The 20,003-nt window shown below is 43.4% G+C and overlaps 1 protein-coding gene across 3 annotated transcripts in view; it reads left to right on the top strand.

Moving 5' to 3' along the window:
* Positions 1-20,003, top strand: part of POLA1 (DNA polymerase alpha 1, catalytic subunit) — a 513,667-nt gene that overhangs the window by 316,062 nt on the left and 177,602 nt on the right. For all 3 annotated transcript variants that reach the window (XM_075335453.1, XM_075335456.1, XM_075335455.1), the window contains exon 33: positions 1,781-1,912. In XM_075335453.1, the coding sequence (XP_075191568.1) occupies positions 1,781-1,912 (132 nt within the window). The remainder of the gene's footprint in view (positions 1-1,780; positions 1,913-20,003) is intronic.

Genomic DNA, 20,003 nt, shown 5'->3' on the forward strand with positions numbered 1-20,003 from the left:
AACATGTAATGATGATGTCATGATTGGTTGCTTTCACTTTTTTTTTTTTCCTCTGTTTGTTGCTTCATAAGGATAAACCCTCTCTGTCTGTAAGATTCTTTTCCCTGAGGAAGGAGGCAGATGAGCCTCTGAAACGCGTAGGAATGATCTAAATAAAGAGAATATTTTTATCTATATATGCTCGTGGTGTTTAGCGCGGCATTAAACCCGTTTTCTCCAGTCCTTCATATTCAAACCTTGTTTGCAATAACAGCTAATAATCGTCTTTTATAAGACCTGATCAAGCCGGCACAGGTCTCTGGAGTTATCTTGGCCCACTCCTCCATGCAGATCTTCTCCAAGTTATCTAGGTTCTTTGGGTGTCTCATGTGGACTTTAATCTTGAGCTCCTTCCACAAGTTTTCAATTGGGTTAAGGTCAGGAGACTGACTAGGCCACTGCAACACCTTGATTTTTTTCCCTCTTGAACCAGGCCTTGGTTTTCTTGGCTATGTGCTTTGGGTCGTTGTCTTGTTGGAAGATGAAGTGATGACCCATCTTAAGATCCTTGATGGAGGTGCGGAGGTTCTTGGCCAAAATCTCCAGGTAGGCCGTGCTATCCATCTTCCCATGGATGCTGACCAGATGGCCAGGCCCCTTGGCTGAGAAACAGCCCCACAGCATGATGCTGCCACCACCATGCTTGACTGTAGGGATGGTATTCTTGGGGTCGTATGCAGTGCCATCCAGTCTCCAAACGTCACGTGTGTGGTTGGCACCAAAGATCTCGATCTTGGTCTCATCTGACCAGAGAACCTTGAACCAGTCTGTCTGAGTCCTCCAAGTGATCATGAGCAAACTGTAGACGAGCCTTGACATGACGCTTTGAAAGTAAAGGTACCTTATGGGCTCGTCTGGAACGGAGACCATTGCGGTGGAGTACGTTACTTATGTTATTGACTGAAGCCAATGTCCCCACTGCCATGAGATCTTCCCGGAGCTCCTTCCTTGTTGTCCTTGGGTTAGCCTTGACTCTTCGGACAAGCCTGGCCTCGGCATGGGAGGAAACTTTCAAAGGCTGTCCAGGCCGTCGAAGGCTAACAGTAGTTCCATAAGTCTTCCACTTCCGGATGATGCTCCCAACAGTGGAGACAGGTAGGCCCAACTCCTTGGAAAGGGTTAAGGGTTTTGTACCCCTTGCCAGCCTTGTGACCCTCCACGATCTTGTCTCTGATAGCCTTGGAATGCTCCTTTGTCTTTCCCATGTTGACCAAGTATGAGTGCTGTTCACAAGTTTGGGGAGGGTCTTAATTAGTCAGAAAAGGCTGGAAAAAGAGATAATTAATCCAAACATGTGAAGCTCATTGTTCTTTGTGCCTGAAATTCTTCTTAATACTTTAGGGGAACCAAACAGAATTCTGGTGGTTTGAAGGGTTGAATAATAAATGACCCTCTGAATAAACTTTTCACAATTTAAAAAAAAATAAATAAAAAAGAAATAACATTCTTTTTTTGCTGCAGTGCATTTCACACTTCCAGGCTGATCTACAGTCCAAATGTCACAATGCCAAGTTAATTCCGAATGTGTAAACCTGCTAAATCTGCAGGGGGTTGAATACTACTTGTAGGCACTGTAAGAGCCCATTGGTGGTGGCCACAGCCAAATCTGGTGACAAGTTCTCTTTAATGAATTACAGGATAGTGACACACAAGACATTATTCCTTTTACTGTTTGATGTTGCCATCCTGTTAATTTTTCTTTTTGGTAATTTCTCACCTACCTTATTTTTTTCAATTTTAGGGACTGCAAATTGAGCCCAGTTTATTAAGATGTAGTAAACCAGAATGTGATTCTTCCCCATTGGATCACGTTGCTCAGGTGCACAATAAGTTACTTTTGGATATAAGAAGTTACACAAAGAAGTACTACAGTGTAAGTATACAGTGTATGTTTCTGAAGTCCATGCTGCTTAAATATTGACTTCTTTTCACCATATGAATTTTGTGATGCAAAATGTAACACTTTAATAACCCAAAATATAATTTGCAATCCTGGACACATAAGACCCAATTTATGATAGATTCAAGTCGATCTGTCATTAGCCTATGTTGCCTCATGTAAAACCAAACTACAGGTGTGTTCCCCCACCCATATTTGAGGACATTCACTATAAAATCCTTGTTTCTTCCACATACACCTTGTCAAGACTAAGAGATATATCTTGAAATGCGTAAACCCGGTGTCCCTCCATTTGTTTTTATTTTTAAAGCTTTATTGAGATTTTAAAGGTGTCGTTCACTACTAGGACAACCCCTTCTGATTCCACTTTTCCCCCAGGTAAAATAAAGAAAAGCCTCCTTGGCTGGTGCCAGGGCTCAAGTTACTTTTATGACGTTATGCGAGCCCTGTGTCCAATCAGTGCCAGCTTTTATCTCCCCACCTTCGGACAAATGAGTTAATCTACAGGAAGTGTGGGATTCTGCATATGTTCACTTTCTGTTGGTTGCTCTTATGTCCGAAGGTGGAGAGAGTGAAGCCGTCGCTGATTGGATGCGGGGATTGCATGACATCACAACATCAAGTGAGCCCTGGAACCGCGTTGGCCACGAAGACGAGAATATGCTTTTTTATTTTACCTGGGGGAAACGTGGACTCAGAAGGGGTTGTCCTAGTAGTGCAAAATCCCTAAACGCGCTTTACTAAATGTGATGTTTTATCATACATTTTTGCGGTTGCTGGCTTTCCTCTTTTGTCCATGTTGCTGTGTACTTGGGAACCGGCGTGAATCTGCCATGCACCGCATTCCATTCTGAGGCACTGCCCTACCCGGCGAGCTCATGTTTTTCTTTTTCCACAAGCCTCACATCAGTCATCATAGCTGGAAGGAAGGCAGAATTTTTCCTTAGTAGTGAGAATGAAGTCTGGTTACAAAAAGTCTCTTGTCACTGACGTCCCATAGATTTGATTGAGATCTGTGTGATTCTTTTTTTCCACTGTGTTGTTGCTTTAGGAAAAGATTAGTTCCTGAATTTCCCATCTTTTACAGCAGTTATTTGGAGTTCCCTGTAGAACGACTTTTAGTTTTACTTATTTTAAGTGACATAAGTAGAGTCCAATGAGCCCGATGCAGAATTTGGACCAGGGCCCTCACCTGCATGTTGGTAAAATGTACGAGCCCTTGTAGTGTTCTAGATCCCAAGAAGATATGCTTCGCCTCCCTCCATGTAATAATATCCTTTGTCCAGGCTCCTTCCTATACTAATGTCCCCTATCCTGGACCCTTTCCTATAATAATGTTCTTGGGCACCTTGCAGTAAAAATGTCCTGGGCCTCTTCCTGAGTTAATGCCCCTTTCCTGGACCCTTTGCTGGTGTAACATCACCCATCCTGGGCATTTTCCTGGTGTAATGTCCTCCATCTTAAGCACCTGCTCTGTATAATATCGCCATCCTGGTCCCCTTCCAGTAATAATGTTCTTTTGTTCTTCTTCAGTCCCCTTTTTTTTAAAAAAATTATACTTTCCTTCCTCTGCCCTCTTGTGACCTGCAGTGTCCTCTTCTATAGCTGGCACAGAAGCTGGCAGCTGACTTTCACGTGCAGGCATGGGCAACAAATGACATCTCTGCCAGGCGCAACCTTTCACGGGCTAGCCGACATCTGCTGCAGGCTTCTGATTGGCTGATGGCTTGTATTGCTGTGCAGGGTGCCAGTGGGTCTCTGCTCTGCAATACATTTCAACTGAATGTGTGTCAGAAGACACTTCCAAATGAAATTGACATTGATGTCAGCAGGCCATCTTCCTTCATTGACTCTGGTCGCGGTCACACCCTTGGCGATGTGTCAAAAGACTTTAATAATTTGGGTTTAGCTAGAGCAAACAACCCGGCCTATGACTTATCTTACGAAACCATGACCGGTCAAAATAATGTCAGACTTGTCTTAGCATTTTAATGGTAAAATGGCTTACCTATGCGTTTAGTCCTATGATAAATTAGCATGGACTGCAACTTAAATAGGAAGGTGATCTGCAGCTGGTGCCACAAAAGCAACAGGTAATGTCACATTTATGAACCAACAGTTGCCAATATATAGAAGGACCAAAAAGTAAAACGCAACATGTGAAGAAAAGGTGTTCCTGAATAGTTACTTTATAAGTGATGCAAGCATATTGAAGAGCTGACATGGATTCTGTACAGCGGTCTGTGTTTGGGACACATGCACATCTGTTCTGATGATCATGCGAAGTGCTTGTGTTTCAAGAGGTGTAAATAGATTGTGCCAAAAAACTGACGTAAAACTTTTTCGGATGTTTAAAAATGTGCATTGACTTTTGCTAATTTTGCGTTCACGCCACCATCTATTAAAAAGCAGGCAGAGACCAGCGCAGGCAGGGCAACAAATTCATCATCATTCTCTGGTACATGGCAGTTAAAGTATACAGCAAATTCATTACCAGATGCAATGCTCTTAATGAACTCTGTACATGGACACTTCATGAAGACGGTGTGCAAAACGGTCATGGATTCTTTGTGGGACCTATGGGACAAAATTGGTGGTGTTTTATTGTTTTGTTTTTTTTTGTTTTATTGTAAATGCATTACAGCAGTAACATTGATGACAGATTTGTACATCGCTATTTATGAGTGTAATACAACTTACCCTGTATAGTATCCTGGCTGCACTATTGCAGCCATGTGCACTTTTCTCTGGAACGCTCTGGCTTTTCAGAGAGTACAGTATATACTTTAGTGATCTGGCCGTAGGCGAGACTAGTTCGGCGTTGCTACGGCCATCTACTCCCAGGGCCGCTATAGGTTGAGCGGTCTCAGCCTTATGTGTATATAGAGAATGACCTGTCAGTGTCCTGGAGTGGCGCTGGGAAGAGCAGGCCGGGGGCAGCGCAGATTAGTCTCATCCCTGGCCGGTTTTGCAAAGTATATTTTCTCTAAAACACCGGAGTGTTTGAGATTGCGCAGCCAGGCTGATTCCTGTACCTACGTTTTGGGCAACATGAAATAATTACATGTTCACATTAACTCCTTATTGCACACTTTGCAATGGGTCAGGTTTAAAAATGTTTGCCTATGTATTTAGTAAGAAGGTCTGTGTAGTTATATAATTGCTGTGCATTTATATTTATTTTTCCTAGATATCCGCATATAAAAATCACTGTTGCCTACAGTTTACATTGTGCATAAATTGTAAAATTGGCATATTACCTGTAGTTCAATGTTCAGTTAAATGTTGAGGCTTGGTTTTAGGTATCCACATATAGTACAGTGCAAGACAGCATTTTTGTTACAAACAGTAGCTGGAGAAGCTGTGACGTCCAACACATGATATAGTGTATAATGGCCCCCATCCCCGATGTGGTGTAGACAATTGGACGGTCTAGCTTGGCTACAGAAGGTGGAATGCTCTGGCACATTCAGAGCGACGTACAAACTAAACAAGGCCTTTTTGTTTATCTCCCTTTGGATTTATAGTTTGTACATTCAATGTCCTTTTTTGATTACGGACATGAGGATAAATGAGAAGTCGTCTGACCTGTAGTCTCAGTAGTTTCTCATCCTCCATGTGTTGGGCAAAGCATGTGAAGCCTGGGAAGCGGAGTTGTGGAGTAATTGTATGCTGCTCTCTAATGGGCCACGTGGGATACCTTCCTGCCATATTGCACTGAGCAGGATGATTTTTTAATTGTAAGCTGCACATTAAATAGATGAAATAGAATTTACTTTGCTTTAGAAATAATAAACTAATCTATAAAGATGGGTGATTTTGTAAACAAGGAAACACCGTCTTGCATATAAATTTGCTTGAAATGTTTCTACTGAGCAGCTGTTCTCAAACAGCAACTTCTCATATGAACCATTACTTTATGTGCACTTGCTATTTGATCGTATATGTATATATACAATGCGTGTGTATATACGATATGTATGCATAATTAATTATAGAATTAATTATTTTAGCTACTGTATTGTCATTTGTTCACATTGGTAAAATGCTCATATACAACTACCTAAAGAACAATCTCAAACCCATTTAACTGTAAATTGTGGTATAACCCCTGGAAACAGTGGGTTATCCATTCGCTTCGGATGGAGATCTCTGTGCGTTTTACAACTACAGTATCTGTCTGCCATGGGTTGTTCAGTTAATGTAATGGATTACTATAAATAAGACTTAAAGGGAACCTGTCACGACTTTTTTGTCCTATAAGCTGCGGCCACCACCACCGGGCTCTTATATACAGCACTCTAACATGCTGTATATAAGAACCCAGGCTGCTGTGACAACATAAAAAACACTTTATAATACTTACCTAACAGTCGCGCTGCGGTGGAATAGGGCCTAATGGGCGTCTCCGTTGTCCGGTGCCGGAGCCGCCTCTTTCGGCCATCTTTGTTCTCCTTCTCTAGCCGCGGTAAATGACAGGTCCGACGTCATCGACACTCGCTGGCATTCCGGTCCTGAGCAGGCAGGCGCTCTTTGATCTGCCCTGAGCATGGCAGATCAAAGTATTGTAGTGCGCCTGCGCAGGACTGGTGAGTGTGTATGACGTAGTCGCGTCATGCACACAGGCTTCAGAAAGAGGACGACGAAGATAGCCGAAAGAGGAGGCGCCCGCACCGGACAACGGAGACAGCCATTAGGCCCTATTCCACCGCAGAGAGACGGTTAGAGAAGTATTCTAAAGTGTTTTTTATGTTGTCACAGCGGCCTGTGCTCTTCTATACAGCATGTTAGAATGCTGTATAGAAGAGCCCGGTGGTGGTGGCCGCAGCTTATAGGACAAAAAAGTGGTGACAGGTTCCCTCCCTTTAAGGCGAATTTACACTGGCTATAATCCTTCAGATTTCAATGTTAAAAACCCACTGTTTGGAATAATTATGAATGGGTGGTCTCACATTAGCGTATGTAAAATCACCCAGATTCTCAGCCAGAAAAGTTGGTGCGTGTCATGCGTTTTTTTTTTCTTCACCTCACATCCGTATTTCATGCACGTCCTATGTGATGCATATTTTTTTTTTCTCACTTAACATCCGCATGTCATGTGACTGCTATGCAATTGTGCGTTTGTTTTAACCTAGGCGAAAAATAAACGTACTCTCGTATGACATACGAATGCAAGGCGAGAAAAATAAAAGCACGCGCATGACATACAAATGCTAGGTGAGAAAAAAACACACGCGCATAGCCCTCGCATGACAAATGCATGTTATGTGAGAACAAACAACGCATGACACTCGCCAACTTTTCTGGCTGAGAATGTGGGTGAATTTATATATGCTAATGTCAGCGCACCCTAAAATCAATGGATTGAGTGTATGAACAACCTGTCCGAAAATCACTCGTTTGTGAAAGCAAAAAAAGATAATTTTGAGCTTTAGAATGTAAATTAATATTCACTGCTTGTTGAACCATTAGATCGACAAGGAGGTGTGGAAATTCAAAACCCAATTGGGTATTGCTTTCAGTGATTGTGTTCACACTTAAAGCACTGGAATGAGTGCTTAAGTGTCATATTGGCTTAAGCCAAACATAGTTTTTTACTTTTGTGTCTTTTTTTTTTTTTTTTCTCGGTCTTTCTCCTCTCTACATCCAGCTTCACATAGCTGAATGGGAGATTCTATTCTAAGACCCTGTGCGCACACTGCGTTTTTTGCTGCGGATTTGCAGCGGTTTTTGCTGCAGAATTGGTGTAGTTTTTGTTCATAAGCTTCATGCAGTCCTTCCCCAGCAAAGTCTATCAGAAATCCAAAATGCTGTGAGCACACTGCATTATTTTTTTCCTTACAGGTTTTGCTGCAGAATTTCTGCATCAAAAAGAAGTAGCAGGTCACTTCTTTTCTGCATTTTTCTGCGTTTTTCCTTGCGTTCAATGTTAAAAAAAAACGCAGGGACAAAAATGCACCAAACCGCGATAAAAACACATGCGTTTTTGGTGCAGTTTTTCTGCCAGAAGGTGCGTTTTTTGCTGGAGAAACTAATCCGCAGTGTGCGCACATAGCCTTACACTGCTAAAATTAACTAGCAGCACTTGTGTATCCTCTATGTTAAGCTGAGGCCACACGGGGTTATGTGCGAGTCCTCTCATGACACTCTGCTCACGCTCGCAAGACACAACGGGAGCCGAGTATCATGCGAGGGTCATGTGACTGTGGTCCGATCGTGCGATCAGACCATAGCTGCGGGGGGAGGGCCGACACTGCGGAGGAGAGGGCCGGCGCTGCGGAGGGGAGGCATTTATCTCCCAATCTCCTCTGTTGCCGGCTGATGTGATTAGCGCAGTGCACTCGCGTTACACTGGTGTAACGCAAGTGCAGTGCAATGTTTCTCTCGCCCAAGAGGCTTGTATGGGTGCGAGTGAAACAGGATCGCATTGCACTCGCAGCATGCTGTGGCTGTTTTCTCGGTCCGATTAGGGCTGAGAAAATATTCGCTCATGGGAGCGGGCCCATAGAGTAATATTGGTCCGAGTTGAATACGTTTTTTTTGTTTTTTTTTATTGCATTCTATTGGTTCTGTATTACTTGCCGTGTGTGGTAGGCCTTAGTCATCCCCCCCCCCCCCCCACTTCTGCATGCTCTCAACTAGCCCCACCTCATGGCTTTGTGCACTTTGGTCCTGTACAGTACGCTGCCTGACCGATTTTATGTCCTACCATCTACATCAGTTTGGATGATTTGTGAGTTTTTACATCCTAGTTAGCTGATATCCCTCAGAGCGCTTGAATTCTCTTGCACGTCTCCTCATCTCGTCTTTTAATTGATAAGCACTTCAAATTGAGCTTTGTGTGTTGCCTGCCACTCACAGATCAATACTGCTCTGTTGATGCATATGGCAGAGGATTATCTTCTGTCATATGCATCAACCAAGCTGCATTTTAAGTTTCACATCACTGATTTCTCAGCAGCAGGAAACAAACACAGCTCTGCCCCTCTATATACAGCCAAATTCTGGGATAGATCACTTTTCTCAGTTCCCTTATACCCTGCACATCCTGCAGTACATCCTCTTAGTTACCAGCCCATAGGCACTCTACTTCTTCTTATGACCTCTACACTGTAATGAAGCAAGCTCTACCCCTTCCCGTGACATCATTCCTCATAGGAGTGGCTCCATTCTAGACGTAACCTAGAGACAAGCTTTGTTGGCAGGAAGCTATGCTAGCTGCCTTTTTCTTATTTATGGTTGGCAATAAGTGGATATATTTATACATGTTCTTAAATGAGGCATATGCTTTCTCTCTTGGATTATATATGCAGTTCAGTGATTTAGCTATTTGAATACTATAGAGCATGGCACTAGGACTATAGCTGATCATAACACTTTTGTACTTTTCTTAAACATAGGTGCTTATGCCCTCTTGGAGGTTTAACCCTTTTTGTCTCAGCCCCAATGATAGGATTTCAGACCGACTGGCATGCTTTGTGGCATCGCACGTTGTACCATCTGATGCCTTCTGTTATAGTTTTAAGGCCCATCTCAGGGGATGTCTGTCCTTAACTATATCTTGCCTTAAATGCACTACAGCTAGGCAGAGAGACAATCTGATGGCACAGCTAAAGAATGCAGAGCTGCTTATACCTATCTACCCCCCTCTCACATATGGGGATGAATGACTTTGCCTCCAGCATCTGTACACCCAGCATTTGCAGTCTAATCCCAAATTATTTTTTGCTATCTGACAATAATTTTTTGGAGATGGGTAGACAATCAATTTTTTTTGCCTTTATGGTATAACAGCACAAATCTTTTAAAGCAGTTTTCAGACCTCTGAATGCTCTGTTGTTAGAGAAGCTGAATCCTTTACAAATTGTTTTTTTCATTATTATGAATTCCTCTATAAAACCACCATTGCTGCCTCTGAATCTGCAGTACTTAGCGGATTTACAATTTCCAGCGCTTGATGAGACCCAACGTGCCTCCATAGAGACACACTTTACTACAGAGGAGATTAATTTGGCTATTCCGGCCATGGCCACGAGCCAGGTACTGGGTCTGATGGGCTTCCACTGGACATCTATAGCAAATATCCAGACATGCTGCTACGCCATTTGCATGCTGTATGTTCATAGGATATATCCTTTGTAACCCTTCCAGATTTCTTTTATGATGCTACTATTCTAGTTTTACTGAAACCAGAGAAGAACCTTTTGGAGTGTGACTCAGAGACCCATTTCGGTAATGTTGTGTATAAGATTCTCACTAAAATGCTAGCCACAAGGCTTAGTCAAGTAATTTTCGATTGGGTTCATCCAGATCAATCTGGGTTTATGCCAAGCAAAACCTTATCCATTAATAGTTCAATCAGAGGTTCAGTGTAGTACTTTTATGAAATAATAAGGCATATTCAACCTACAAAGATATGGCAGACATGACATACAGTACACCGTTATATCTGCTTTGAATCCGTGTATTGCCATACCTTCTTTCTTGAGCATTCCGCTGTACCGTAAGATAAGCGGCTGCCCCTGTCTTTGACATATACTGCCGCTGCTTCTACTTCTGGAACACATCTTGCATTCCATTACATACTATTTAGAATTTCTGCTGCCTGCTCATGCTCGACGACTGGGCGTATGATATCAAATTTCATTGATCGTCCTGTCAAGTTTCAGCCTTACACATTGGTCGCTTTTTTTGCATTTTCCAGTACACCAACCTTATACTTCTTGCCCACCTCTTTTTGTTACCAGAGCCCCAACAGGTGTCCTCCATTTTCTCTTCACTTGACCCCATACAAATCCTGCAATCCATACTACAGTTGTCACTTTAGAAGCCTTGTCGAAATGCGCGTTGAGCGTTCTAAGGTAGTACCTTTTATGTACTATGTGCTCACTTTGAGTTTGGTGTGTTATGTTCAGAACTACAGTAATACTTTAACTTACAAGTTTAATTCATTCTGTGACCAAGCTCTTAAATCAATTTGATCTTAGATCAAATTAAATTTCCCCTTTTAAAATGAATTGAAATTCACTATAAGGCAGAGGGAGACACCTTGGACTATCTGTCCTATGATCTGTGGTCTCAGTTTTCAGTGGCGCGTAAAAGTATGGGCGACCACATTTTTTGTGCACTTCTGAAAAGACAGACACCGTGGAACACAGGCCGGATTGAGTCCAGATTCACCCTGCTGCCTCAGTGAATGGATCCCTTGGTGTATCTAAAGAACGTAATTTGGAGATTTAGGGCTTGCTCACATAAGTGTATAACATGGCCAAGTGCTATCCGTGCAGTGCAGATCTGCACGTTTTTTTTTCTGATGTCAATTTGGCACAATAAAGCTGCGATTGGTTCCGATGTATGGGTACGTGTTGCACTCCCACTGATCAGACCGTGATGACCTATCCTACGGATAGTGGACCACCACTTTAATGTCTCGCTCCTTCTCTATGTTCTAGACCTCACAGAATGTTCCTTGGGGAATGTTTGATCACAATGTGTTGCTATCCTTTTCCCAGCTTCAATCTAAATATGATATCCCACAATTTTGATTATTTAGATATCTTCTACTTAGATCTGTTATTTATAGTTTTGACTCTCTGGAAATGGCATACACAGCTCAACCGCTATGTTCCATTTTTTAGGTTTACTGAAGTCACAAGGTCCACAGAGTCTCAAATCCTTTACACCCCATGCTGTCAATTCACATAGACCTCCAGCTTTTTAGGAATTGCTTACTTTGTGCAATCCCAGACTTGGCTTAAAGATGATGCCATGCCAGACGGGCAAATCAAACGCCTTGCTGGGAAACCTGGAAGCTCAGAAAATTTGTGCAGCTACTGTTCACGCCTAGGGAAAACTGACGTGGACCGAGGTTGCGTACGGTGATCCATCCATCTTAAAGACTCACTGATAGTGATCTTCTCTGATACTGAGCGGCTCTGTCACATGTCAGCAATTCATACTCTTCAGATCGCACTGTTCTAGGTGTGACCTGGAAGTGGCTTTACAATGTAAGCCTATGGAGCATCAGACAAGATGTTAGATACTTATATTGTAAAAGCTATCTCCGCCTCACACAGCACAGTGTGAACTGGAGAATCTGAATTTCTGTTACGTGACTTTGAGAGGAACGGAATGGCACTGGACACTGGAGAAGATGACTGTCGTTGACTATATTAACCAGCTGACACTACATACATTATATTCACATTGAACAAATATTCCTTCCAGACAATCATGCCTCGGCCAGATTGATGTGACAATCTGTCAGAAACAGAAAAGGTGCCACCTATACAAATAAACGGTGAGATGTTGGAGAATGGCTCTGGATGTAGGTTTTTTAAGATTGAAACGTTCACTATTTATTAATCTTTGCACCAATATGCCGCATGTATTTCATAGTCTCTATATCAGTATACTGGTATCAGGGACTTTGGAGTGGGCTCAGATGCAGATCCTGCTCCACTCTGGGCAGATGCTGGCTGTATTATATGGCTGACATCTGCCTTTAACAGCAGTGATTGGCACGCCCGTCCATTGCTGCTGTTAACCTCTTAAATGCTGCTGTCAAGCTCTGACCGCTTAATTTTTGCGCCTCAATCTCAAGGAGCTAATGAGTTGCAATGAAAGCCGGAGACTGGCTGGAGGCCCCCGTCCCTGTCATGTGACCTATCCTGTGATGTTTAGCCTCTGGTTGGTACTTCTCTATATAGTTCAAGCAATCAAATGATTGAAGATTCAAGTCCTTCTAAGAGGACTAACAAATTATGGAAAAAGTAGGGAAAAAAGTTTTTAATATAAAAAAAAATGAAAATTCTGATCACCCCACTTTTCCTCTACTAACAATAAACAAATGTAAAAAAAAAATACATCTAGAAAAGTCGTCTATCAAATTAATCTGAGCTGTAGATATCATTACAGGAAAAAAAGAATCAAAACAGCAGAATTGCAGTACAATTGTATGCACCCCAAAAATGTATAAATAAAGACCAGCTCCCCACTCAAAAAGCAACAAGCATCTATAGAAACGTTACAGATCTGAAAAAATTAGTAACCAAAAAACATTTTTTTTTTCTAGATTCTGATATTTTTTTCACGGCAATAAAAAGGAAAATACTGTATGTTTGGTATCTGCGTATTCATAGTGACCTGGTGAATAATGTTCTGGGTCATTTTTAATGTTTTAATTAACACCAAAAAAATAAAACCTAAAAAAACAATGGCTGAAATGCTTTTGTGTTCGCTATTTTACCACACTTGGAAATTTATTTCACATTTTTCCTAATTCTATATGGTAAAATGAATACTGGTATTCACAACTACATCTTGTCCACAGAAACCAAGGCTTCATATGTCTATGCAAATTGAGAAAGGTGTTGCCATTTATAAAAGTAGAGAAAACGCAAAAATTAAGTGGAGGGATTAGTTACTGATATGTTGTTATCTGTTGCACCTGTAATGTGTCCTACGTCATGTGTTTTTGCCACTTTTTTGTTTTGTTTTGTTTTTCATGGCTTTCAATGGTGAAAACGCAGCTAAAGATGCAGAAAGAATTGATATGATGCAGATTTCTTCTGCAAGCAAAAAATCCTGACAGTGTGCACAGCACTTCAGGATTCTCATTGACTTTGCAGACATAAGGATTTCCTTGCAGATTTGTGACAAAAACGCAATAAAAATGTGCTGTGTGCACACAGCCTAAAAGTAAACAGTGCGGGTGATGAAATTAATATTATTCATTGTGAATAACATGCGACTTGGAGAAAACCATGGGATCTACGTACAGGGCAGAGAGGAGAAAGTAATGGCAGCTTTTGCAATACTCTGCTTACAACAGGGTGGTGAAAGTGTTTTGTGAAGTCTTATTTATAAATAGAGTTGAGCGCGGTTCGTGGTTCTCCAGTTCGCGGTTCGAGTGATTTTGGAGGGTGTTCTAGATCGAACTAGAACTCGAGCTTTTTGCTAAAAGTTCGTTAGAACCGTTCTCGAACGTAACTTGAGCTATCAGCAAAAAGCCAAGCTAATTCCTAGCTGGCTTTTCGCTGTAATAGTGAGAGTCACACTGTGACTCACACTATTATGAAATTTCAGTGTATAGTGTGCGGGGACTGCGTGTTCAGATCACTGCTGCTGGGATAATGGCGATCGCCATTTTTTTTTTTATTTTCTGTTCTTCCTTCCCTAAGCGCACGTGTAGTGGGGCGGGCCAGCATGTCAGCCAATCCCAGACACACACACAGCTAAGTGGACTTTTTGCCAGACAAGCAAGGGCATGTGTCATAGGATGTCCATGTTACATGTCCCTGCATTATAAATATGGGCATCTGCCCATCAGGACGCCATTATCGGCCTTCTGCTTCTGGGTGACAGTCACCGCAGACGCAGCGCCTGTCGCCGATCCTGCTGTGTACGCTCTACACACAGCGCTATACAGAATAGGGATAGAAGTTTCTTTCAGCCCTTTTAAGGGCTAATTAGAGCAGGCTCAGAGCCATAGGTGACAGTCAGGTCCGTGGAAACAGTTGCACCCTCAAACTCATTTTTACCAACCCATTATAATAGCAAACACTGAGGAAACTTAGTGGCATCCAAAAAGTGGCTGTTGGACTTTATTAGTGTCCCACTGGTGCCAAGCTATTTCCAGCACCTCTGCATTGCACCCTCAAACTCATTTTTACTAAGCCATTAGAATAGCAAACTGTGCTGCCAGTTTAAGGGCCATAGTTGCATTGTCGGGGATAGTTATTGTTGTTTATTCTGCTGTCAATAAAGCTAGACCACCGCTGCAATCTACACCACCTCTCAATTTTTACTACCACATTTTAAGTGCACAATCTTGTCTCAATCAAAATGAGTGGCAAAATGACAGATGCTGGTGGAAAGGGGAACAGGCGTGTTGAAAAAGGAAAAAAAGTTTGTGTCTGTGGGGAAGGTGGCAAAGCTCCATTAACATCTGCTGAAGATAGACCATCTACCGGCAAAAGTAAGATGTCTACTACTTTCCGTGGACAATCCGATGTGCTCCCTTTTTTACGGACACGAAGAACTGGAACAAAGGTAGATGATGCCCAAAAAAAGAAAATGCTTGAATGGATCTCAAGTGGTTCAACAAGTGCCCTCTCCTCCACCTCAACTACCGCATCCAAAAAACACCAGTCCTCTGAGTTGTCATCCCAATTACACTTGTGTTCTCCCAGCTCTCAAGTCTCCATCCGCCCTGCACAGTATGGTGGAATAGAGATGGCTGAGTCTGCAGAGCTGTTCAGTCACACTATAGCCTGGGAATCTGAGGTCTGCTCCCAAGCTACAGTGAGTACAGACCAAGAAATGGTCTGCAGTGATGCCCAGAACCTTTGTGACTCTGATTCAGGCCCTGATGACCAAGTTTCTGAGCATAATGTAGACCCTTATTCACAAACTGTAACACCTGTTGTTATAGACAATGAGGAACATACTGATGACGATGAGACGCAGATACCAGATTGGGATGACAACTTAAATATTCGGTCAGGGCAGGAAGAGGCTCGGTCTGAGGGTGAGGGGAGTGCAAACACAACAATTGATGAGGAAGTTCTAGATCCCACCTACTGTCAACCCACAGTCAGGCACTCGAGGAGGTCAACAGAGGCGGTGGAGGAGGATGCAACTGACGACGAAGTTACCTTGCGCCTTCCTGGACAGAGGAGGAGTACTGGTAGCACGTCTACAACTGCATCCTCAGCCACCACTCTGCCTCTGAGCACTAGTCGGGGTGGCTCAGCAGGTCGCATGCCCTCTAAGCCTTGCCTAGCCTGGCCTTTTTTGACCTTGCAAAGGATCGCCCAAATCATGTGATCTGTAAAATTTGTCGGGAATCTGTTAGTACAGGCCAAAATCTCAGCAGTTTGACAACTTCTTCCATGAATCGTCACATGAATAAATATCATATGTTCCAGTGGGAAGCTCACCGTGCTGCAATGCGGCCTAACGGAGCGAACCATCCACCGCCTGCCCCTTCCAGTGCATGCGCGCGCTCTTCATCTTCTAGGACTGTGGGGACAGCTGTCACACCTAGTTTTCCACTCACAACTTCCCCCACTGTACCGCAACAGGCAGTTTGCTTGGTAGGTCGTCATTTGGTTTGGAAGGGGAAACAAGTGCGTGTGTACAGCTCTCTCAGACATCGATAGCATCAACGTTGGATGAAGGCAGCATCATGTCTACGCCTGCACTTTCCTCACAAACCTGCATTTTTTCACGGACACCCTACTCACCACCGTCTACACACAGCAGCCAGATCTCTGTCCCTCAGATGTGGACAAATAAAAGGCCATTTCCTGCGACCCATGACAAAGCTAAGAGGTTGACTTTATCCCTCTGTAAGCTCTTGGCTACCGAAATGCTGCCTTTCCGCCTGGTGGACACACAGGATTTTAGAGACCTTATGTCTGTCGCTGTGCCCCAGTACCAGATGCCCAGTCGCCACTACTTCTCTAAGAAAGGTGTGCCCGCGCTACACCAGCATGTCGCACACAACATCACCGCTTCCTTGAGAAACTCTGTGTGTGAACGGGTGCATTTCACCACCGATACTTGGACCAGTAAGCATGGACACGGACGTTACATGTCGCTGACTGGGCACTGGGTAACTGTGGTGATAGATGGTGAAGGGTCTGCTGCACAAGTCTTGCCGTCCCTACGACTTGTGTGTCAATCCTCTGTCTGTCCAAGTTCCTCCACTGCTTCTACCTCCTCAACCTCGTCTGGGTCCTCCACCTCCGCCCCAAGCCTGCCTGGTCAGGCCACCAGCGTTGTAACTGCGCAGAAGGAATCACGCACCCCTCATTAATATGCTGGCAGCAGAGCGCAATGGCATCAGGCGGTCTTTAGCTTGAAATGTCTTGGAAATAAGAGTCACACAGCTGAGGAGTTGTGGGCAGCTCTGGAGACTGAGTTTGGTAAATGGTTGTCCCCACTCAACCTGCAGCCTGGTAAGGCCGCGTGCGACAATGCTGCAAACCTGGGTGAGGCCCTTCGCCTGGGCAAGGTGACACACGTGCCTTGTATGGCTCACGTGTTGAACCTTGTTGTCCAGCAATTTTTAACACACTATCCCGGCCTAGATGGCCTTCTGAACACGGCACGAAAACTGTCTGCTTACTTCCGCCGTTCAACCGCCACAGCTGAGCGACTTGCATCGCTCCAGATGTCTTTCAGCCTGCCGGTTCATCGCCTGAAATGCGATGTGCCGACACGCTGGAATTCGACTCTCCACATGTTACAGCGACTGTGGCAGCACCGACGAGCCCTGGTGCAATACGTCATGACTTATAGCCTGGGCCAACGAGATGCAGAGGTGGGGCAGATCACCCTGATGGAGTGGTCTCAGATCAAGGACCTATGCACCCTTCTGCACAGTTTCGACATGGCAACGAATATGTTTAGGGCTGACAATGCCATTATCAGCATGACAATTCCAGTCATTTACATGCTGGAGCACACGCTAAACACTATTCGGACTCGGGGTGAGGCAACAGGAAGGGGAGGAACTACAGGAGGATTCATATGCGCAAGAGACAACATCATCACCAAGGTCCAGACGTTCATCATCACCAAGGCGGCAGGCATGGGACCATGGGGGACAGGGATCAACAAGGGCGCATGGTAGCAGGCGAACTGTTGAGGAAGGTGCAGGAGAACATGAAGAAATGGAGGACGTACTGTCCATGGACATGGAAGACTCAGCGGATGAGGGAGACCTTGGTCAAATTACAGTTGAAAGAGGTTGAGGGGAGATGTCAGAGGAAAAAATAACGGTTAGCACCTCTATGCCACAAACACACTCCGTGGACTTGGTCCGCATGGCTGCGCAAGACACATGAGCGCCTTCTTGCTGCACTACCTTCAACATGACCCTCGTATTGTCAAAATTAGAAGTGATGATGACTACTGGCTTGCCACACTATTAGATCCCCGGTACAAGTCCAAATTTTGTGACATAATTCCAGCCATAGAAAGGGACGCACATTTGCAGGAGTATCAGCAAAAGCTGGTACTCGAGCTTAACTCTGCTTTTCCACCAAACACCCGTGGTGCAGGGAGTGAATCTCTCAGTTGTAACTCGACAAACATGGGACGGTCTCGTCATCTTCAACAGTCTACCCGTACCAGCAGCACCGTATCTGGTGCTGGTAACAGCAATTTTATTGAATCTTTTCATAATTTTTTTAGACCATCCTTTGCAAGACCACCAGAGACAACAAGTCTGACACATAGTCAACGGCTGGAGAGGATGATACAGGAGTATCTCCAAATGAACATCGATGCCATGACTTTGCAAATGGAGCCTTGCTCATTTTGGGCTTCAAATCTTGAAAAATGGCCAGAGCTCTCCACTTACGCCTTGGAGATCTTGTCGTGTCCAGCTGCCAGCGTTGTCTCTGAACGTGTCTTCAGTGCTGCTGGGTGTGTGCTGACAGATAAGCGCACGCGTCTGTCCAGTGACAATGTGGACAGACTAACGTTCATCAAAATGAACAAGTCATGGATCCACAAGGAATTTACTACCCCTGTGTCATCCTGGGGAGAGTAAATGCTTGAATATTTTGAATGTGCTTGATGCATATCTACCTGTGAAGTGTACAACTGGGGCACAAGTGCTGCCACTGAAGGGGTGTCTGTGTGGCCCAATTTTTGGAAAAAAAGGGAGACTCCGCTTGGAGTCCCCTTGCGGTGTTTTGCATGATTTTAGAAGGGCATGCCATGCCTATATCTGTGTCTCGTCCTCCTTTTCCTCGTAACGCTGTTTTGTTTTCGCATGAGAATTTGTTCTTTCATGTCACTTTCCCATGTGTGTGTTGTGTTGTGAGGTGTTTGTCACCTTTTGGACACCTATGAGGGCGTTTTCTAGCTGCTTTTATGTGTTTGTGATTGCCTCCCATTGTTTCCTATGGGGTTCGAGCGGTTCGCCGAACCGAACTCGAACTAGGTCTCCGTTCGACGAACCAAACTCGAGCCGAACCGCGGCCGGTTCGCTCATCTCTATTTATAAAGCAACTGTACCAGCACATAATGACTGTGCAAACCAAGTACAGGCGCTCGGTGCATCGTGGCGGGGTCAAATGATCAAGTGCAGCTTCACATCTGCTGGTTTTTCCTTGATCTCCTCCCTCTCTTCTTCTTTGACTGACGGCTCTGGCTTTATAGAGCTGGTTGGAGGGACAGAGGGAAAACGATCAGGTGGGAAGGTGCATGTAAATGTTTGGCCCCGCCATGATGTACCGAGCGCCTGTACTTGTTTTAGCAGTCATTCTGTGCGAACGGTGCCTTTGTTACAGTACTTCATTAATGCTGCATCCATAAGTCTATGTGGATCCAGGCAACAATGATGCTCACCAGAAGGCTTCTGTTCTGCCACCGTGTCTTCATAAATCCGTTTTAGCAGCGTGTCAATCCTTTCTGCGCTTTTGTGCTGCTTTTTTCACCATTGAAGCAATGAGTGCAAAAATGCCGTTGCATTGTTTGCTGAATTTTTTGCTGCTTTTATGGTGAATTAAACTATATTTAAACATGTACTGTAGACAAATAACGCACCAAAGAGCAGTTTTGCTTTTTTTTAATTTTAAATTGCCAAGAGAACAGGTTTTGCTGCATAAAAAAGTAGCAAAAAAGCAAGGTGTGAATATAAGCCTTAGACTGAATATTAGCAAGGTGATTGGAGATTACTTGCCCCATATATGTATACTTGCCCCATATATATGTGTATATATATATATATATATATATATATATATATATATATATATAATGTATATGTATATATATATATATATATATATATATATATATATATATATATATATATTTTTATGTATATATATATATATATATATATTATATAGTCTTATTGAATATATATATATATATATATATATATATATATATATATATTAAAGAAAAGAAAAAGATCCACACAATCAAATTGTTGAGGCATAACATACTCATATGACTAAGTTTGTGTCTCTACCACTGAAACATATGTAAGACCCAAAAAAAGACATTCAAAGTGGTTTTGAAGGGAAAATATAAC

Source organism: Anomaloglossus baeobatrachus, chromosome 2 (genome assembly GCF_048569485.1).
Source record: "Anomaloglossus baeobatrachus isolate aAnoBae1 chromosome 2, aAnoBae1.hap1, whole genome shotgun sequence".
Classification (NCBI taxonomy): domain Eukaryota; kingdom Metazoa; phylum Chordata; class Amphibia; order Anura; family Aromobatidae; genus Anomaloglossus; species Anomaloglossus baeobatrachus.